Source organism: Amphiura filiformis, chromosome 17 (genome assembly GCF_039555335.1).
Source record: "Amphiura filiformis chromosome 17, Afil_fr2py, whole genome shotgun sequence".
NCBI classification, from domain to species: domain Eukaryota; kingdom Metazoa; phylum Echinodermata; class Ophiuroidea; order Amphilepidida; family Amphiuridae; genus Amphiura; species Amphiura filiformis.
The window spans coordinates 34,967,578-34,987,754 of NC_092644.1; the positions used below are offsets into that span (position 1 = coordinate 34,967,578).

At 38.1% G+C, this 20,177-nt stretch overlaps 1 protein-coding gene across 1 annotated transcript; it reads left to right on the forward strand.

Annotated features, from left to right (window-relative positions):
• The first annotated feature begins 2,448 nt into the window (after positions 1-2,448).
• LOC140137177 (uncharacterized) lies at positions 2,449-12,460 on the forward strand. The gene is made up of 4 exons (XM_072158828.1): positions 2,449-3,847; positions 3,907-4,710; positions 6,824-6,953; positions 12,142-12,460. The coding sequence occupies exons 1-4, from the start codon at positions 2,449-2,451 to the stop codon at positions 12,458-12,460; spliced, it is 2,652 nt and encodes an 883-aa protein (XP_072014929.1).
• Positions 12,461-20,177: the final 7,717 nt, after the last annotated feature.

Below are 20,177 nucleotides of genomic sequence, written 5' to 3' on the forward strand. Positions count from 1 at the left end.
AATCAATTAATTCACCTGATTTTCCCTTAATTCCCCCAAAATTGCCCTTAATTTCCCCCATTCCCCCAATTTCCCTCATGTTCCCCACTTTTCCCAAATTTCCCTTAATTGCCCTGTAGGCCCTCTCCCTCACCAAGTAGTACCATAGCCATGCGACAAACGATGTTGACGTAACAGCATTTTTTAGAAATTGTTGAAAATCGTGTAATGCCCTTTAATGACCTAATTAGCATATTTCGGGACGAAACTCTTTTCCAGTATGGGGCCGGTACCTGCCTTCCCCCCTCACCAAGTACCATAGCCATGCGACAAACGATGTTGACGTAACAGCATTTTTTAGAAATTGTTGAAAATCGTGTAATGCCCCTTAATGACCTAATTAGCATATTTCGGGACGAAACTCTTTTCCAGTATGGGGCCGGTATAGGCCCTCCCCCTCACCAAGTACCATAGCCATGCGACAAACGATGTTGACGTAACAGCATCTTTTAGCGTTTGTTACTAACGGACTAACGGACGGACTAACGGAGAGACATGGTGACTTATAGAGCTGCTACCCGCAGCTAAAAATTCTGATTGGATGAAGGGAACACTTGAGATTTCGACAAAAACCAATCAAAGAGGCATATTTTTCAGCCAGAAGCTCCACAGCTCTTACATTGCTATGCACTCAACCGTGTAGTGTAATCAAAGACTGTGACGAAAATGTGTGCTCAGGTGTATCGAGATGGAAACTATGCACATGATAGTTTATAAGAGAGTCGTTTTTGTATAGAAACCTTTCCATATGAATGACTTCAATCTCCCCAAGTGGCAGGGGTCATTTTCCTTCGAGTTACAGCCAAATCGGAGCAACTTTACATTTGACCTGGCCTTTGACCTCATGACCATTGCGGTTTTATAATCCCCAAGTGCCGGGGATTGTTTTCCCCGATCGGAGCTACTTTAAATTTGACCTGACCTTTGACCTTGGATGCCCTTACAAATGCAAACTTGCTCTCTGGGACCAAGTCGCACCTACCCACCAAGTTTGAGTTACACGCCACCTGTCAGTTCCGAGAATAAGGACGAACAGACAGACTCGCATATCAAAAGTCTTAAGATAAATTATACCTGTGATTACCACAGTCAGAAATGATAAATGTAATGCATTAGCCCACAGATATTGGTGACAAGAGTTATTAATTGTGAAAAACCTTGGTGACCAAATTAGCTCTATTACTGTGCTGTAATAACTATGACCACTCTGTAATCTTGCCAGACTTTCCCTCTTTTCATGTGTTCAGTTAAGTGAGTTCAAGTTCAATATATATAGCCAAGCAAGCTGCCAAAACAGACCCACAGAAAGATGCACAGCCAGAGCCTTATTAGTAGACTTATGTTAATTGTGATGTTTAGAATAATTGTTTCCCGGAGAAAGGCGGGGAGAAAGGATCGACTAACTGATTCTAGTCTCTAACGCCACTAAAGGCTGACGGTGCGGTAACATATGGCCAAGAGCAAATCAGGCCCATGTCACATGAGGATGGTAAATCGCACATGTTTAGTAGACTTTCTGCTCATTTATCATTTCCTGTTTCTAAGCAGATATTGTGGCGTTTTCTGCCGATTTTAGCAGATTGATCAAAATTTGAAACAATTTTTGTCAAATTTACCAAAATTTCAAGTTATTTATCAAAATTAAACATGATTTGGTGGTGGGTGACTTATGTCACAGGGGTAGGTGATGCGTCTAGTGCATATAGTTGTAGTTGTAGATGTAGTTAGCTGCTGTTTCCCTATCCTTCATTCTTAGCTTTCTACCCTACTAGCATTCTCCTAGCTTCTCTTCTATCGATCTCCTCGCTTCTCTTTTTTGCTTGCTTGAAACAATTCTATACTGCGGATCAACCCAACTTGCCGCTGGCTAGCCGCAAGGCGAAAAGGGAAGCAAATTATGTAAGTCTTCTCCTGCCAGTACATAGCCTCTCCTTACTCAAGACTCCTCATGGCCTCCCAGCGGTCACTACCGGGCAACTGGCATCTTGCGATACCAGGCAGACATGAGGGGATCTGGGAGCAGCAAAGGGCCCCAAAGGTGTGGTACGCAGGCCCACCGGCGCGTGGACACGCCCTGGTTACACACCAACCTTTGCCCCAGCTATGGGTCAAATAGCTGAGGTAGTTCACTACCTCAGGCGTAAGGAGACGTATCCTGTAAACGGCATGAGGGCGTAGTGATTAAACTTCACCATACCGGCCAGTGAACAAAAGCAGGGTGTCCTGGAACCTGCACTATTTCTTGTTTTCTTTGGTTGGAGACAGAGAGCACAAGTGTGAAGGGCGCAAGAAAGATGTCTTGTATGTACATTTTTATACGGCCACTGGACAAGCGGAGAGGAAAACTCTGTTAACAAAGCTAGCTGTAGGAGTTGCGACCACAGCTATATCAGCAATCGAAAAACTATGATGGCGAACCAAAACTACACTAGGGTTAAAGTCCCTAATTCAGTCATAACATCTCCTGGTGCAGACATCGATTTGCAAAGATCACATGACGCCTTGCCTCGAAATCCTGATGGAAGGGACAAGTCTGATGAAGGTGCCTGCAGGAGGAGAAACCTTGTAAATTGCAAGAAAGTCATTACAATCTCCACCATGAATGTACGGACAATAAGAGAACAGCAGTGTAGAGAGGAGCTAGTTTCTAATCTCATTGAGTACAATGTGGAAGTATTGGGAATACAAGAGCATCGTATTATTCACGATGAACCAATTAGATACGAGAACATACTGGGCAGGACACTGATTACAACATCCGCAACTAAGAACGATGCGGGAGCTGCAGTTGGAGGGGTTGGAATCCTACTGAACAAAAATGCTAAAAATTCACTTGCCAGTGTGAGATCACACAACAGCAGAATTCTCATCGCAAACTTCCAGGGTAACCCAGCAACAACTGTCATCGTTACATATTGCCCAACCAACGTAGCTGATGAAGACATAGTAGAGAATCACTACGATAGTATGAGGAGAGCCATTGAATCCATCCCAGCTCATAACCTCTTGATAGTGATGGGCGATTTCAATGCTAGAGTTGGACTGGAAGACACTAAATTTACATACCATGACACCACCAACAGAAATGGAAAGTACCTTGTGGAATTAGCAACAGAAAAGAATCTCATAATTGCGAACACACAGTTTCGTAAGAAAGCTGGAAAATTATGGACATTTACAAGCCCAGGAGGCAATAAATACCAACTAGACTATATACTCATACGAAGAAAATGGAGGAACAGTCTGCAGAATGCTGAGGCATACAACACCTTTGCTAGTGTGGGCTCCGATCACAGAATAGTGTCGGCAAGAATAAGACTAAGCCTCAGGAAGAGCAAGACTTTACCAAGGAAGAACCAGTTCGATTGGAAATCCCTGAGCTCTGATAGAAATATCCAAGAGATGTACACCATAGAAGTGCACAACAGGTTTGAAATCCTTGATGACATGGAGGAAACAGCTACGGATAAGTACAGCCGATTTATCGTTGCCAACAAAGAAGCAGCTGAGAAGATCATCCCTGCAAAGAAGCGATCTCGAAGGGCAAACTTTTCTCGTGATCCAAGAGTCATAAATGCAAGAGACCATATCAGGGAGACGTATGAGGAATATCAACTGGACACTACTGATTGTAAAAGAGAGGAGTACAAGAAGGCGAAGAAAAACCTTGATGATGCATACAACGAAGTCATCGAGGCAGACCTAAATGGCAAGTTGCAAGAGGTTGAAAGAGCGCATGTCAACTCCAAACATGGTGAAAGGTGGAAATTGATCAACGACATCACTGGTAGAAAGGCATGCAGTACAGGTCAGTTGAAGGAAATACACAAAGTGAAAGGGTCACCAATTGGTACAACCACTTCAAAGGCCTTCTTGGAAGCCCTCCTGACATCGATGATGAGGAAGAAGAAATAACACCAGTTTTAGACGAGCTTGATATTAAAGTGGGGCCATTTGACAAAGAAGAATATGAAGAAGCTAAAGCATCTTTGGTTGAGGGAAAGAGCTGTGGAGAGGACAACATACCTCCAGAAGTGCTGAAGAGATGCAACCTAGATGACATTGTGTTAGGGTTCTGCAATGACGCACTTCTCAAAGGGAAGAAACCGGATCAATGGTCCATACTTAATATTATTCCTATCCCTAAAACAGGAGATCTTAGTTCCGGAAACAACTATCGCGGTATCAGTCTAAGCTCCATCGTAGCCAAAACCTACAACAGAATGATACTTAATAGGATTAGACCTGAAATTGACCAGCATCTGAGAACAAATCAGAATGGATTTAGAGTTGGTAGAACAACTGTTGGACACATCCTTGCACTGCGTAGGCTGATTGAAGAGGTAAAGGCGCATAACCTGCCAGCGATAATAACATTCATCGACTTCAAGAAAGCTTTCGACACCATCCATAGAGGCAAGATGTTAAAGATACTCCGTGCCTACGGTATTCCGGAACTCATTGTTGAAGCTATTGGCAACATGTACCAAAACACAAAAGCCAAAGTAATATCACCAGATGGCGAGACAGAATTGTTTGAAATCTTAGCAGGAGTACTTCAGGGGGATACCCTCGCCCCATACCTGTTCGTGATTGTCCTCGACTTTGCATTGAGAATAGCTATTGAAGGAAACGAAGAGGAGCTAGGATTCCATCTGGAAAAGAGACGAAGTAGGAGAGTTGGCCCAGTCGTGGTGACAGACTTTGATTTTGCTGACGATATCGCACTGTTGTCTGAGGAAATACACCAAGCACAAGAACTCCTTCATAGAGTGGAGACTTCAGCTGCTAAAGTGGGCCTGAAGATGAATGGAAGCAAAACAAAGTATATGTCCTACAATAACAGGAGAGAAAACATCACAACGAATGAGGGTGTAGTACTAGAGGAGGTAGATGACTTCAAGTACCTAGGCGCTTGGATGAAAAGCACTGAAAGGGATGTAAAGTTACGTAAAGCAGCAGCATGGAGGGCGTGCAGTAAACTTAAGAAAATCTGGAGGTCAACTCTTACCAGGAGTTTCAAACTCCGAATCTTTGCTGCAACAGTGGAGTCGGTGCTGCTTTATGGTTGCGAAGCATGGACCATCACCCCTAAACTTGCAAAGGGTCTGGATGGCTGTTACACCCGCATGCTAAGAACTGTTCTGAATGTTCATTGGAAGGAACATATGTCAAATGCAAACCTATATGGAGATATTCCCAAAATAAGCCACAAGATCAGGGAAAGAAGAACCCGGTTTGCTGGCCACTGTTCCAGAAGCGAGGAGCCCGCATCAAAAATGGTTCATTGGATACCCAAGCATGGGAGGCGGAAACCTGGAAGACCTGCTCTGACCTACATTGACATTCTGGAAAATGACACTGGACTGGAGGCAACAGACTTCAAGACAGCAATGGAGGACAGGAAGTTGTGGAAAGCCATCACAGTTCGAGGACACCACTCGAATTAAGCAAGTAAGCAAGTAAGCAAACATGATCTGTAGTGATCGGTTACAATTTAGCATAATTTTAGGCAATTTACAGTAAGTGTTCATTTTGTACTGAAACTTAGAGTGAGTTTATAGTGGCTGCGTACGGAAAGATTTATACTGCAAAATCTATTCTTTTCGATTCGAAGTATGTCTACTTAAATAATGCAATTTTATATTTTTCAACAAACGAACTGACATTTTGCTTGACAAAACCAAGTGAATTATTACTCTCTACAATATTTCGTCCTTCACATCGGAAGACTTCATCAGGTATGACTGACCTGGTCATCTGATCCACTTGAGACTGGTTTCCGGTGTTGCTTAGACTTATTTCCAGTCTTTAAAAGTGGGTCGTAAACGTGGCTCAGGAAGCATGTGCCCTCCTCTCTGTTTAAAAGCCCATTCAGTGATTTGCTCATCCGGACGATCGTAAAAATCATCAAAATTCAGATTTGGGTACCTTTGCCATTGTCATAGAAGTGCTAATGTGGTTCAGCCGAAGGTCGTGTATTTAAGACAAAATAAGACATTTTACACGAATCTGTAATTTAGATACTGACAGTATTTGAACCGTTAATTTTTTCACAATAAGTGTGTCAAGAAATGGAATCTGATTATCTTGCCCTGTCTCATGGGTGAATTTGATACTATTGGTTGGGTCTACTTGGTTGAGGTGCTGTGTAAGCTTGTCTACCGATGCTTTCTGAGTTTATACTTCCAAAATGTCATCAACATAACGTTTCCATAACTTTGGTCTACAGTTTAGGGGAGAAGTGACCTTGTTGACTTCAGCTTTGTGTTCTGCCATTCCAGATCCAAACATACGCGAAGTTTCGACAACTGTTTTGACTACCACTTACTTTGAATTTCGGGCAGCGTTTATAGGCAGCGTTTTGGTGCTGCGATGAGCAGCCTGGTCAGCCATATTATAGCAAATTAATTAATGGAGTTCCTGGAACAGCAGGCTTTCGCGACCGCGCCCATCGAGTGCAAGCCGCGGCTTTGGCACCGATGATGTTCTTGTAATAATAAACAATGGTCAAGTGCAAAATTCAAACAGACAGTATCAAATTCACTTTTGAAGAAGAGAAAGAAGGCAAAATCCCTTTCTTAATAGACACTCTTATAATCAGAAAACCTGACGGCTCCATAAAGCTGCTTGTGTAGAGAAAGCCCATCCTTACTGATCAGTACCTTGATATTAGTTCAGGAAAAAAGTCCACTTTTTCAAAATCAGCGACCCCCCTCCAAATAAATCCTGGCTACGGGTCTGATCAGAACCCTTTTTGATCGTATGAACTCTTTCGTCACAGAAACAGGTGATAAAATCAAAGAAGAAGAACATAGTCGTACAGCACTTAAAAACTGTGATGACAAAATGAAAGATCAAAATGCAAAAAAAAAAAAAAAATCAAAACACCACAAACCCAAACCCAAAGAAAAGTAAGACCACTGAAGATAAAAGCAAATGCATGGTGGTTATCCCGTATAATTATGTTTTAAATGGTTTATCGGAGCGGATACAGTGAATTTTCAAAAAACAAGGTAGATACAGGATCATACAGCCATGAAACCCCACCAAACACTCAGACGCATTTTAGTCCACCCAAAGAACAAACGAGATAAAGAAAAAACGGGCAATTGCATCTACGAAATTGGATACCAAAATTGTGATCACACTCATGAGTCATGTTGGCGAAACTTCGCGTATTAGTCCGGTATCTACCAGGCTTTAATGTGCATCCCCCCCCCCAGGACTCTACCAAACCAACTTTTTTAGCTTCCTCTTATGGTCCTATAACACATTCAAGATGTTAAACAAAAAATTTTCCCGGCACTCCGGCCATATTCAAGGTTATAGGTCAACACAGGGTCAAATTTCAAAGTTGCTCAAATCTGGTTAACAAGCACACCTAATTATTCCTCTCATTGCAAGGATTCAGAAAAAGTATAGTTTGACCTACCTGCGACTTACCGAACTTGAGTTATAAGCAAAAAGGTCAAATTTTGAGCGGTGGTCAGTTTTTTTGGCCACACAGGGGCCAAAAATTAAAAATGCTCCGATTTCAACGCAAATGGTCTCAAATTGCTCGTCATGCAAAAACAAGTCAAAAAAGGAATTGTTTGCACTGTCTAAAATGCTTCGTTATTGACAAAATTGGCCATAAAGGTCAATCCCCCATTACAGCCTATATATTGACCACAACCTATGTTGTGACGTTTCCTAGGTAACGAAACATCCTACATGGTTACAACTATTCCTTATTTGACTTATTTTTACATAACAAGCAATTTGAGACCAATTTCGTTCAAATTGGAGCATTTTTAATTTTTGGCCCCTGTGTGGCCAAAAAAACTGACCACCGCCCAAAATTTGACCTTTTTGCTTATAACTCAAGAACGGTATGTCCCAGGTAGGTCAAACTATACTTTTTCTGAATCCTTGCAATGAGAGAAATAATTTGATGTGCTTGTTAACCAGATTTGAGTAACTTTGAAATTTGACCCCTGTGTTGACCTATAACCTTGAATATGGCCGGAGTGCCGGGAAATATTTTTTGTTAACATCTTGAATGTGTTATAGGACCATAAAAGGAAGCTAAAAAAGTTGGTTTGGTAGAGTCCTGGGGGGGGATGCACATTAAAGCCTGGTAGATACCCGACTATATGTTTGGAACTAGAATGGCAGAACACAAAGCTGAAGTCAATTGACAAGGCATAACAAACAAGAAGAGTCTTTCAAAAAGACACAGTTCACGGATCAGGTGTATAGCAATTTGTTCTATAACTTTCCATTTTCATATCTAACCTACTCTGCACTGATCTTACAATAAATTAGTGATTTGAGGCATAATGACTCCTATACATCCTGACTCTGGCTATATAACTCTCCATCCAGCAAGAAACTCATTATCACTATCATAGGCTTATTGAAATTCAATTAATATACCATGCAGATAATAACCTTGGCCCAATAATTATTTGGGATCCAATTAAGATAAGCAAACATTACCAGGTAGATAACAGGAATTAAGTTTTGTCAGTTGGAAGGAATTGAGTAAATCGCCTGTATCAAAATAGCAGTGTATTTTTCATATATGCAGTAATATGCTCAGCCTTATCACAAAATAGCATTGACCTTACCCACCAATCAGTAAAGCCTGTTCACAGCAATTCGTCGTATCGGCCAAATTCGCAATTTTTTAGATGATACAACATGTGCACGACTGGTTCACGCTTTTGTTACATCGCGTTTGGATTCATGCAATTCTGCCCTGTATGGTCTTCCTTGTTCCGACATCAACAAGCTTCAACGAGTCCAGAATACGGCTGCCAGACTTGTCGCACGCGTATCTCGTCACGAACACATCTCTCCAGTTCTTCATTCCCTTCACTGGCTCCCGGTCAAACAGCGTACAGCTTATAAGATCCTTCTTCTCACCTATAAAGCGATCAACGACCTTGCTCCACGCTACATATCTGACATCATTTCATTGTACAAGCCCAAACGTCATCTTCGCTCATCTTCCAAAACTCTTCTGTCTGTTACACGCCGCTCATCTACGCAGTTTTACGGCGATAGAGCTTTTGCGTCAGCTGCACCCGCACTATGGAACACCTTACCAGAAAACATCCGTTCCGCTCCATCTGCTGCTTGTTTCAAAAAATTGCTCAAGACACACATGTTTCAAAATTTGTAATACCCTGCTTCATCAAGAACCAGATGCTGAAGATCTTGGTTGTGGATGCATGTGCTAGCAACCTCTGCTCCACCAGGGTTGTGTGTTTTGCTTATTTTTCTTGTGCTCGGGTTCCTGCTTGTTTCAAGAGCCGGATGCTGAGGATCTAGGCTGAGGATGCATGTACTGGCGACCTCTGCTCCTCCAGGGTTCCATATAATATTTTGTCTTTGTATGCTCATGATAACCGGTTTCATTAATGCTTTATTATATTTGTTGTATTTATGATTGAATTGTTTCTCATTATACTTTGTTGCATCTTAATGTTGCTCATATGTACTGGTGACCTCTTCGTTATTCAAGGGTTCCCTATTTACTCTTGCCTTTGCGTGTTCCTCATAATTATTGGTTCATATTTTGATTCATTTTGCATTATATTTTGCATATATATTGTATCTTTGTTAATTGCTTGATCACATTATTTGGTTTTGTTTTCATAATTATTAATGATCTTTCCGATAATCATTAATGATCATTAGTGGTTTCATATAGTTTGTTGAAATGTAATATGCTCTTATGTTATGTATTCTGATGTTTGTTTAGATAAGGTTTTGCCTGCATTAAAATAATGTTGTTTGACATGTTCTTTTTTGCCGAGGGCGTGGATGCTGGTCATCCATACTCTCTTTTTATTACTTGGCATTTGTAATTGAAATATTTTTATGTTGATGCTTTGATATATTTGTAGCTTACTTTCATATTATATCATTATATCATTATATTGCTTGCCTATATTTTGTGGTTCTATAACTGTATAACTGTATAACTGTATTTTACTTGTATTGCTTGCCTGCTTTTGTAAAACCATCACGTTTGAGTTTCAGCCTTTGGCCATGTTTTGCTCTCCTTCTGACTGTATTCTTAGGCGTGTTGGTTCTTTTAATGTTTTTTATGCATGTATATTTTGTTGTAAAGCGCATTGAGGCTCTTCGTAATAATGCGCTATATTAAGTGTCTGTTTATTATTATTATTATTATAATCATGTGATGGCTAAATCCAATAGTAAACATGCTTAGAAAAAAGGCAAAAAAATTGTCCTGGATGCCATTGTCTCAATACAAGATAAGATGTGCTAAAAAGTCCTTGTCATGTGGGGCCGGATTAGATAAAGGGATACAAACCTGGGTATGAGGCATTAGGAATTATTTCCTAGTCTCATAACCACAGGGTTGATGGGCTAGAATAGTTATTCAAGACACAGTGTATGTAAGGGATAAACTGTGCATATGAGATATGGGTTCAAGTGGGGGAAATGTTCACTGCCGTGAACAAAAATACACCCGCTCTGAACGCAAGTTATCAGAAAAGGAACAGACTAAATCAGCAATATTGGATCATGTTGCACGGGCCAACCATGCAACCAAAATTGGGGGTAATCAAAGATCCTTGGGCGGGAGCATGACAGGAGGTCTAGAGAAGTTCGAGAAGCCATGGAGATAATTAAGAAGAATGGGGTGCAAGACCTTAAACAGAGAGGAGGGCACATGCTTCCTGAGCCACGTTTACGACCCACTTCTAAAGACTGGTAATAAGTCTAAGCAACACCGGAAACCAGTCTCAAGTGGATCAGATGACTGCAGATCAGCCATACCCACAGAGGTCGGTATACACAAGAGTCGCATAAGTTTACATGTTCACGTAACCTCCTTCATCTCATTTGCATAGAGCTGGATACCAGGATCGTATTCTGATTCGTCGTTCCTTCTAACCTGTTCTAATTAGCATACTTTTGGATACCTCCATATTTGGTATTACCTAATTAATTATTTATACCTCTATGTTGTTTACATAGTGACGTCATTAGAGCTGGTCACTTCGTCAAACATCCGACGAACGAACGTTTGCAGTTTTCTTTTAATTACTGTTATATCGTGAAATACCATATAGCTGAGGTGTTAGTCCAATATGCAAAGGAAAATATTTCTGGTGATGACCCATGTTCACATTGGCTAAATAAGCTGTATTTTCGCTGAAAAGGGGCCGGGACGAGTCGGCCATTTTGTTTGCAAAAGGCATGTTCTTCTCCCGCGTTACCCGGAAGTGGCAGCACCAGAACAAATGACGTCATTTCTGGATTTCAGCCGGAACGGTTACGTTCACTGCCGTGCATCAGTATAGGCATAAGCTTATCTAGGTTTTACTAAAGTAAAACATCTTTGGCCATACCTGATGAAGTCCTCCGATGCGAAGGACGAAATATTTTAGTGAGTAATAATTCACTTGGTTTTGTCAAACAAAATGTCAGCTCATTTATTTAACCAACAAACCTCATGAACTCATTCAACGATTTTATAGTATTTTTCGCCTAATTATGACTTTCTCAAATTGCATTGTGGATGAAAAGAAGTAAACTCACTCTAAACAGAGTAGACTCGAGTCGTGTGACTTGATCTCGACTCGAGTCACTATTTTTTGCGACTTGTGACTTGACTTGCAACTTTTGCAAATGACTTACTTGTGACTTAGACAAAAATTTTGAACTTGGACCGTGGACTTTACGAAAATGACTTGCTACCAACGCAAGTTTGAGGTTACTTTCCTGTTCAATGAAATTCATGGATGTACATAGAACACATCGTCCACATCAGGTAAAGAATTATTTTGTACAGGCAGTAAACGAACCAATAGAAATTCGACTTGCATCAAAGCATGAGTGCTGCTGAGAATTGCTACTATTACAAAATAAGCTGACCTTATACTCCGCGCTCGCATGCCCGGTGAGCGATTGATTAAACACACCGATTGTCTAAAAACCAATCGCTAAATAGCTCATCGCGATGTAATTAATTCAGCTATGAGTTGTCAGGGATCAAATTGTCAATATGCAAAATATCATTGAAAAATGCAGAGGACATTCCATTTCACTCTACCTTTGTTTCATCGATTACAGCAAGGCATTTGACTGTGTCAACCTTCAAGACCTATGGAACATCATGGGGGATATGGGATTCCCCGGTCACGTGGTGAAGCTCATCAGTACGCTATACCAGGATCAGGAATCTTCAGTCAGGACGAGTAGAGGTGACTCAGAGTGGTTCCAAATTGGCAGAGGTGTGAGACAAGGTTGCATTTTGTCTCCTCAGCTCTTCAATATCTATGCTGAGAGCATCATGAGAGATGTTTTGGAAAACTTTGGAGGAGGTGTTACCATAGGTGGTCAGCGGATCACAAATCTCAGATATGCAGACTACACAACCCTGGTGCAGTAGCAAAGGGGAATTGATGGATCTATTGAAAGCAATAAAATCGGCAAATGAACAGAAGGGACTCATCTTGAACACAAAGAAGACGAAAGTCATGATTGTAGACGCAGGACGAAATGACACAGATGCAAACTTTTCCTTAGAGGGTGATTTCATTGAAGAGGTGGAAAGCTTTGAATTTCTGGTTCCACCATTAACACCAAAAGTGACTGCACCCATGAGATAAAACGAAAATTGGCAATAGCTCGAGGCGTAGTCTCAGACCTGACCAAACTGTGGAAAAGTAAACTTCCTTCATCCCTCAAGGTTCGTTTGCTAAAATCAACTGCATTTGCTGTGACATCATATGGATCTGAATCCTGGACGATGACATGAAGAGGCTGGATTCTTTTGAGCTGTGGTGCTATCGACGAATCCTGAGGATTTCATGGACTGCGAGGAAAACAAATGAGTGGGTTCTCCAAGAGCTTGGAGTTCAGAAGACCTCGCGAGCCGATATCATTTCTAGAAAGTTATCATACTTTGGCCACATCACCAGACATCACTGTCTTCAGAAAACAATTGTCCAAGGAATGGTTGAGGGAAAACGCAAGAGAGGCAGACCTGCAGCGAGCTGGCTTGACGACATCAAAATTATCACAGGCCTGAGCATCACTGAGGCTACCAGGGCTGCCGCTGACCGCATTCGATGGCATACTCTCATAAAAACCACACCTGCATACGTGTATGCAATGTGACCTTAGAGAGAGAGAGAGAGATGAGTTGTCTTTGAAAAAACCAGGTTAAATCCTATTGTTGAACGCCGAGTCTCTCGCTGTCTGTATAGAATAGAAAACTCAGTGACAATAATAGCACATTCTTGAATCACTTTTGTTGCATATTGAGATGAATTAATTTTGTAATGAAAAAACTATATAGGGGCCTACATGTGGTGGTCTGATGGTGTACGTGTAGGCACTATTTTCTTTTGACATTCAATGTATGATTATATTTTAAATCCTTGAATATATCCAGTTATTTTTGGTATTTTGTAAAAACATATTGCTTGACTTGCAGTTGAATATAATGTGTTGAAAGAATATGGTAAGCTCTGTCTGCACTTTAAAAACAAAAACTTACAAAAATTGTACTTGCATAAAGATGCGTAATGCGCATGTCTAAAAATGAGTCATTTCAGATGATGAACGGTAACGCCGCATTCGTACATTGTGAAAGAAACTTGTCTTTTTATCGTATATGCGGTGTGTAAGTTGCTCAGATATTTTGGAAACTGTAAGCCTAAATAAATATTTTTATTCTAAATTTTATATTTTATAAAAATACTGTGTATTGATTTTCTTCACTTGCATAATAATTTTACGCAACACAACAACAATAGCACACGAACATACATAAAATTAATACATTTACTTTTTTAATATTTTTTTTTATCATTATTATTTTTTTTGATAATGATATTAAAAACCGTGCTGAATATCGCGTGCACCAAGCACTGTTGCTGACAGGGTCTTCCCGTCTGATAGCGCCATCTTGTTTTAAAGTCTGTATAATAATAATGGTGGCGCGTTTGCCGTGATAGAGCAGATCAGAGCAGATCCCAGCTTCAGGCCTGAGCAGATTCAGGGCCCTGAGCAAAGAGTGACTAGTGGATGATGAGGTAGTTTAGGCCAAGGCCTATAGGGTGTTTGATCACAAATATTTTTTTTTCCATTGAAAAGTACGTAAACTTTTGTCAGATAGCCACTACCCCGCGTGGCAATCCGGGGTGGCAATATTTCACTTACTTTTGTTATCAATTTATCATGATCAAAGCGTAACAAATTTTCATTTGAGCTATTTTTGTACCTTCATAGATTTAGTTTTTTTTTTAACTAAAATGTTCCTGACGCGAACAACATTGGGGGTGGGGTATTGTTCAATCTCATGACCATGAAAAAAGAAAGAAATCATTTCCAAAATTTCAATTGATTCGGATTTTGGGCTGCTAACAGCCGATTGGCTGATGGTTGTCTCCCGGGTTATCTTTGTCGAACCTTCAAGAAAGGTTAGAAGCTGTGCCGGTGCCCAAACAGTCGGCCAAAAAAACCCGGCCAACCGCCCGACCCCCTCTGCCAAGTTGACCTACAAAAAAACTTTGCTCCTCCTAGGCTGCTAATAATTAGGCCTACCCCCCCATAATATACCACCCGTTTCTCGAGCATTGCTGGATAAAAATTCCCTTTAAAGGGAAAGCCAGCTTCAATGCAGAAGATGCCTTGTAATTAGTTTGGGTGGTGGCATATTTAGGATCACTCTTTTTTATGATCCATCATGTTTCATGACAGTCCACCAAACCATCAATGATGAGAACATGCACACAGAAACAGCAAACCAAACAATTCCTATAACTTCCTGTCAATTAATTACTCCAAATTGTTCTGTCTTTTTGTCTTTTCTGCCTTTTAGGCTACCCTTAGCTCATTATTAATATAAAGAAATGCAGTTTTTAGTTAATTGGCTAAACACTGCCATCCTACTTGCCTTATACATGCACATTAATTTTATATTAATTCGCAATTTATACTTAATATAGCACATTATAAAATGTATAAAGACTGATATTGTTCAATTATAATAGGCCTACATGTATATAAATTATACCCATATCAAAAATAGGCCCTGAAATTGCATCGAATTTTTCCCGTTGAAAAGACAAAACTGATGTTTAAGATATAAATTATTTCATAAATGACATTTTGAGTCATTTTTATCCATAAAACGATACAGGATATAGGATATTTTTACTTTGACTTTTACGTCCATTTAAAGGTTTTAATCATGTTATCAATACACTCACATCTCATGCTGTGCTGATCTCCAGGAGGTCTGCAAATGTAAATCTAAGAACGCCTGATAACAAGGATTCTATAATTTTCTTTCGTTGATATGCTGTGGAAAATATTATAGGCCTGGCATAAACTTTTAATGTCATATTTCCTTCAAACCATAACTTTTGAAATTCTCACTCGTTTTCATTCGTTGAAACGGCAAAACATACTTTCTTTTTCTTACAAATCCAATAACAGGTCTATTATATATTTTCACCATAAAAAGTTCCGCAAAGTAATTCAAACCAATGCTAGTACCCCGTAATCTCTTTAGCAAACAAAGACGATCTCCGAATTAGATAGCCAGCTAACGCTGGCGAAAAGACTGAAAACTACAAACAATGCTAATTTTACACGGGGGGGGGACAAGAACCAAAACATTAATTTTATACATCCTTTTTGGGCGGGTGCGGCGCCGCACCCGCCCTGTATTCTCTTACTATTGACCTACTTTCTCACATGCCGCAGTGTTGAGAAAATATTCGTGCCGGTTATATCCCAAACACCCACAGAGGTGATCGTTTACGGCGAGTTTTGTAATTATTACTTAATTTTGATATGTAAGTAATACGATAAAGTCGTCATAGGCAGTAATGTGTTTGTATTAAAAGAAATAACAAAAATAATTATTTAAGTAATAGAAATACTATTTGGAAATTGCAGCAAGATTTGCAGATGTTTTTATTTGAACAGTACCAGTTCACCAGTTTTGCTAGTTTTCCTAATCTTTGGGCTAAATTAATAGCATCGTGAAGGTCATATATATCATTTAATACTGATAGCTTCAGCATGTACTTAAATATACAGCTTGTATGTGCATTGTGAGGGCACGGTGGCTCAGTGGTTACGGCCTTGGACTCATAATCTTAGAGCTTGCTTGACGTCCGTGGGTTCGAGTCCCCGTCCCGCCACCGTGTTGCGCCCTTGGGCAAGGCGCTTTGTCACGCTTGCCTCACCCCACCCAGGTGCAATGGGAAGCTGTTAGGGGTAGTCGCAGTCGTTGTACTGATGAACCCTGCGCCATTTGTAGGCAGCAAACGTGGTTCCGACATATTCTAATAACGGCGGAATAAATGTAAAGCGCTTTGAGGCTGTTTACGGCATAAAGCGCTATATAAATATCTACATTTATTTATTTTTATTTATTGTGTTCAGTGTGTACATAAGCTATTTACTTTTCAAATCTTGTGACAAATAGCTTGCTGATGCTTGAATAAGGTATTATAGACAAATTATTAGAATGCATGTACACCAGTAGAAATGGCCCAGGTTGAATAAAATAAATAAACATATATGAATGAATATTTTATTCCCTGGATTATTTTTGTTGGGACAAAATAATGATATAGTTTGACGCTTTGAAATACAGTTATGTTAATCATAATAAAGTTACAAAGTTAAAAAAATAATATCGAAATATTGTAAAATCAAACTTTTCCCTTCATAAGTTGTATCAAAACAACATATTGAGGAAATTGATATGACAGATTTTTAAACTTTGATATGGAAAGATACCACAGCCCTGTTGGCTCACCAGAGAAGATGAGCAGAAGTCTTTCTATCTGATGATAAAAAAAAACTCTAGGTATGATTACGAAAATGTTTTAAATAACTATTATCTACCAAAGTTTTATAACAATGTTTTATATAAAATGTTAACATAAAACGTCTTCTGTTATGATGTGAAGGGTTAATATAAAAACAGGGAAAATCTGTTCCAACTGACCAGCAGAGAACAAAGGATAAGCAATAGATAAGATTAAAATCAAGGAAAATATGACACAACCTCCAATGGGGGAATAACAAACGTATAAACGTATAAAGTTAAAAACTCTTTTAACTTTGTTTATAATTGTGTTATTCCCCCATTGGAAATCGATGTGGTGTCATATTTTCCCTGTTTTTAATTGTGAACTTGATTTACTCATTCTTTCATTTCTCTTGACAATTTTTCATTTGCCCGCCCTATTCCTTTTAAAGGAATTTTTATTTCATTCAACTTTCTATTTATTTGTTTTCCCAGTTGTTTGGTTCTTCATTTCTTTCGTCAGTCAATTAAAAACAATGGCTAAATGTATCTCTAAATTGGTATGATTTGCGGTTTTTTGCCCAATAATTTAACTGTTATAGATAGGCCTACACCTAAACATTGGGCAATGCAAAATTACAGCACATGATGGACGTGACAAACTGCAAACTATATTAAAGAATATATTTTATTAACTATGAAAGAGCGGACCAGACAGATACAAATTAACCTTCTGTATGTCACATCGCAACAAGATATTATTATGCGAGCTTCAAGCAAAAAAATCAAATCGAGAAAAGAATCAACCTTTATTTTAAATGTGGCAAAAAACACATTCAATGTAGGCCTATCGCCTAGCCTATTGAGTACCAAAATAGTACCATATTCAAACTTTGAACTTTGAATCTGCCAACGTAAACGAAACATATATTACTGCAGGTACAGTGTTATTCTGTTGAATAAAAGTTCTTGGTAATAATGTGAATAGCATGAGTCATAGCATTGATTATGACGTAGCCTTCTCTTTATACTTTAGATTTCTTTTATTGACTTTAACTTTTGTGTGGTTTTGATTTTTGCAAGTCAAACAAAGAGGTCATTCTTTGGTGTACATGTATAATTGATACGAATATCCTCATTGTTTATCGGGAATAACATGGAGGAGCAGATCCAGGATTGCAAAGGTGCAACCCAGAGCATAGAATTGGTTGAAATTTGACTGATTTGTCATGATTTTCCTCGCTTTTTCCTTTGTTTTAGGGAATTTTAGGGCCGGATGAGCATGATTTTCTCTTATTATGTGGACCAGCACAAGGGGTGAAAAAAGTTTCGTGTTCATCTGTATGCCTATTTTTAATTTATCTATACTTCTCCATTATTTTTTTTAATTCTAAAGTGGCACTATATACTCGTATACCATTCTGAAACATTTCCAGAAATAACAGCTCCAACATATAACAATAATAAATTAGTATATAATATTAATAATAATAATAATGATGATGATGAAAATAACAGCTCCAACATTTATAATAACAATAATAAATTAGCATATAATATTAATAATAATAATAATGATGATGATGAAAATAACAGCTCCAACATTTATAATAACAATAATAAATTAGCATAATATTAATAATAATAATGATAATGATGATGATGATAATAATAATAATTATAATAATAATAATAATAATAATAATAATAATAATAATAATAATAATAATAATAATAATAATAATAATAATAATAATATAATAATAATAGCCTAATGATATAAATAATAACACTAATAATAATAATAATAATAACACTAATAATAATAATAATAATAATAATAATAATAATGGGCTTAGCAACATCAATAACAATAAATAACCACACCACTTCAACTGCAGATTTTGCGTTCCAAAAGGTGTGTTCAACTTTAAAATATTGTGATATTCATGAATAAACAATCAAATTAAAATTCATATTAGTATTTTTTTATTAATTAATTAATTAATTAATTAATTTTTTTATAATTTTTTATTTATTTATTTATTTATTTATTTATTTATTTATTTATTTATTTATTTATTTATTTATTTATTTATTTATTTATTTATTTATTTATTTATTTATTTATTTATTTATTTATTTATGCCCTATTTATTTATTTATAAGTAAGAAATGTTTCCGCAACACGGATTTCCACTTCTTTTTGCTGCCAAAAATGAAGGTTTTTTGTGTGCGTCGCGAAACAAAATCTGAACAAATCAAAAATCGCGCCTCTCTTCTCATTTTCCAAACAAACAGTTCCAATAAACCAATCCATCAAAAACATTACACAGACAAATTTACAAATGCAGGAAAATATCCCAAAGCCACTCATAGCACCTTGCAGCCAATTCAGGAAATTTGAGAATGTCAATTGATGATCATTGTAAATTACCCAAATCCGTTATAAGCTATAAAATATAAACCACACACACCAAAACATTGCATCACAAGCACGCGTCTATAGTGATTGTTTGTGGGCCTCAAAACACCCCTATTTCAGTGAATCGACCAGTCTTGGGTGATGAGATCATCGAGTGCTGGTTGGCTATTGTTTTGTTCGCAAGTTAGGAGAATTGAATAATAACAATTGATAATTAGTATACCTGTGCTTAGTTTATTGTATAAACATAAATAATCAGTATTTAGAGTAAAATTATAACATAGAATCAAAAAATGAATTAAAAGCCGCTAATTTGGTCTCAGGGCATACAAATAGTTTGACAGTGTGCACCGTTTTATTCAGAATTTTGATACAACGAAGTTTTGCAACCGCGGCGCATTGGTGCAGTCAGACAGGTAAACTTCGCGGCAACCTTTGAACATGAGCGTTGAATCGGACAGGTAAATTTCGGCAGGTGATTTAAAATGACTATCTCATACAGCTGTATGTGAGAGTAGCCTATTAATATTATGATCGTATTCAAATTGTATTCAATTTGTGTATATATTTATAATGTAGGGGCTTATTTATTTATTTATCTATTTATTTATTTATTTATTTATTTATTTATTTATTTATTATTTATTTATTTATTTATTTATTTATTTATTTATTTATTTATTTATTTATTTATTTAACAAGTATTATTTTTCAGGTGACTATATCTTTGGAATTAAAAGTTCTCAAACCCGTTACATACAGGTGAGCGTAGAAACTATTACTGATGACGGTTGCCTTTTTCAGATGTCTATACTTTTTATTTGTTTGTATTTATTTATGGGTTTGAACACTCTTAATTCCAAAGATAGTCACCTGTGAGGTAAACTTGTTTTAGTTAGTTAG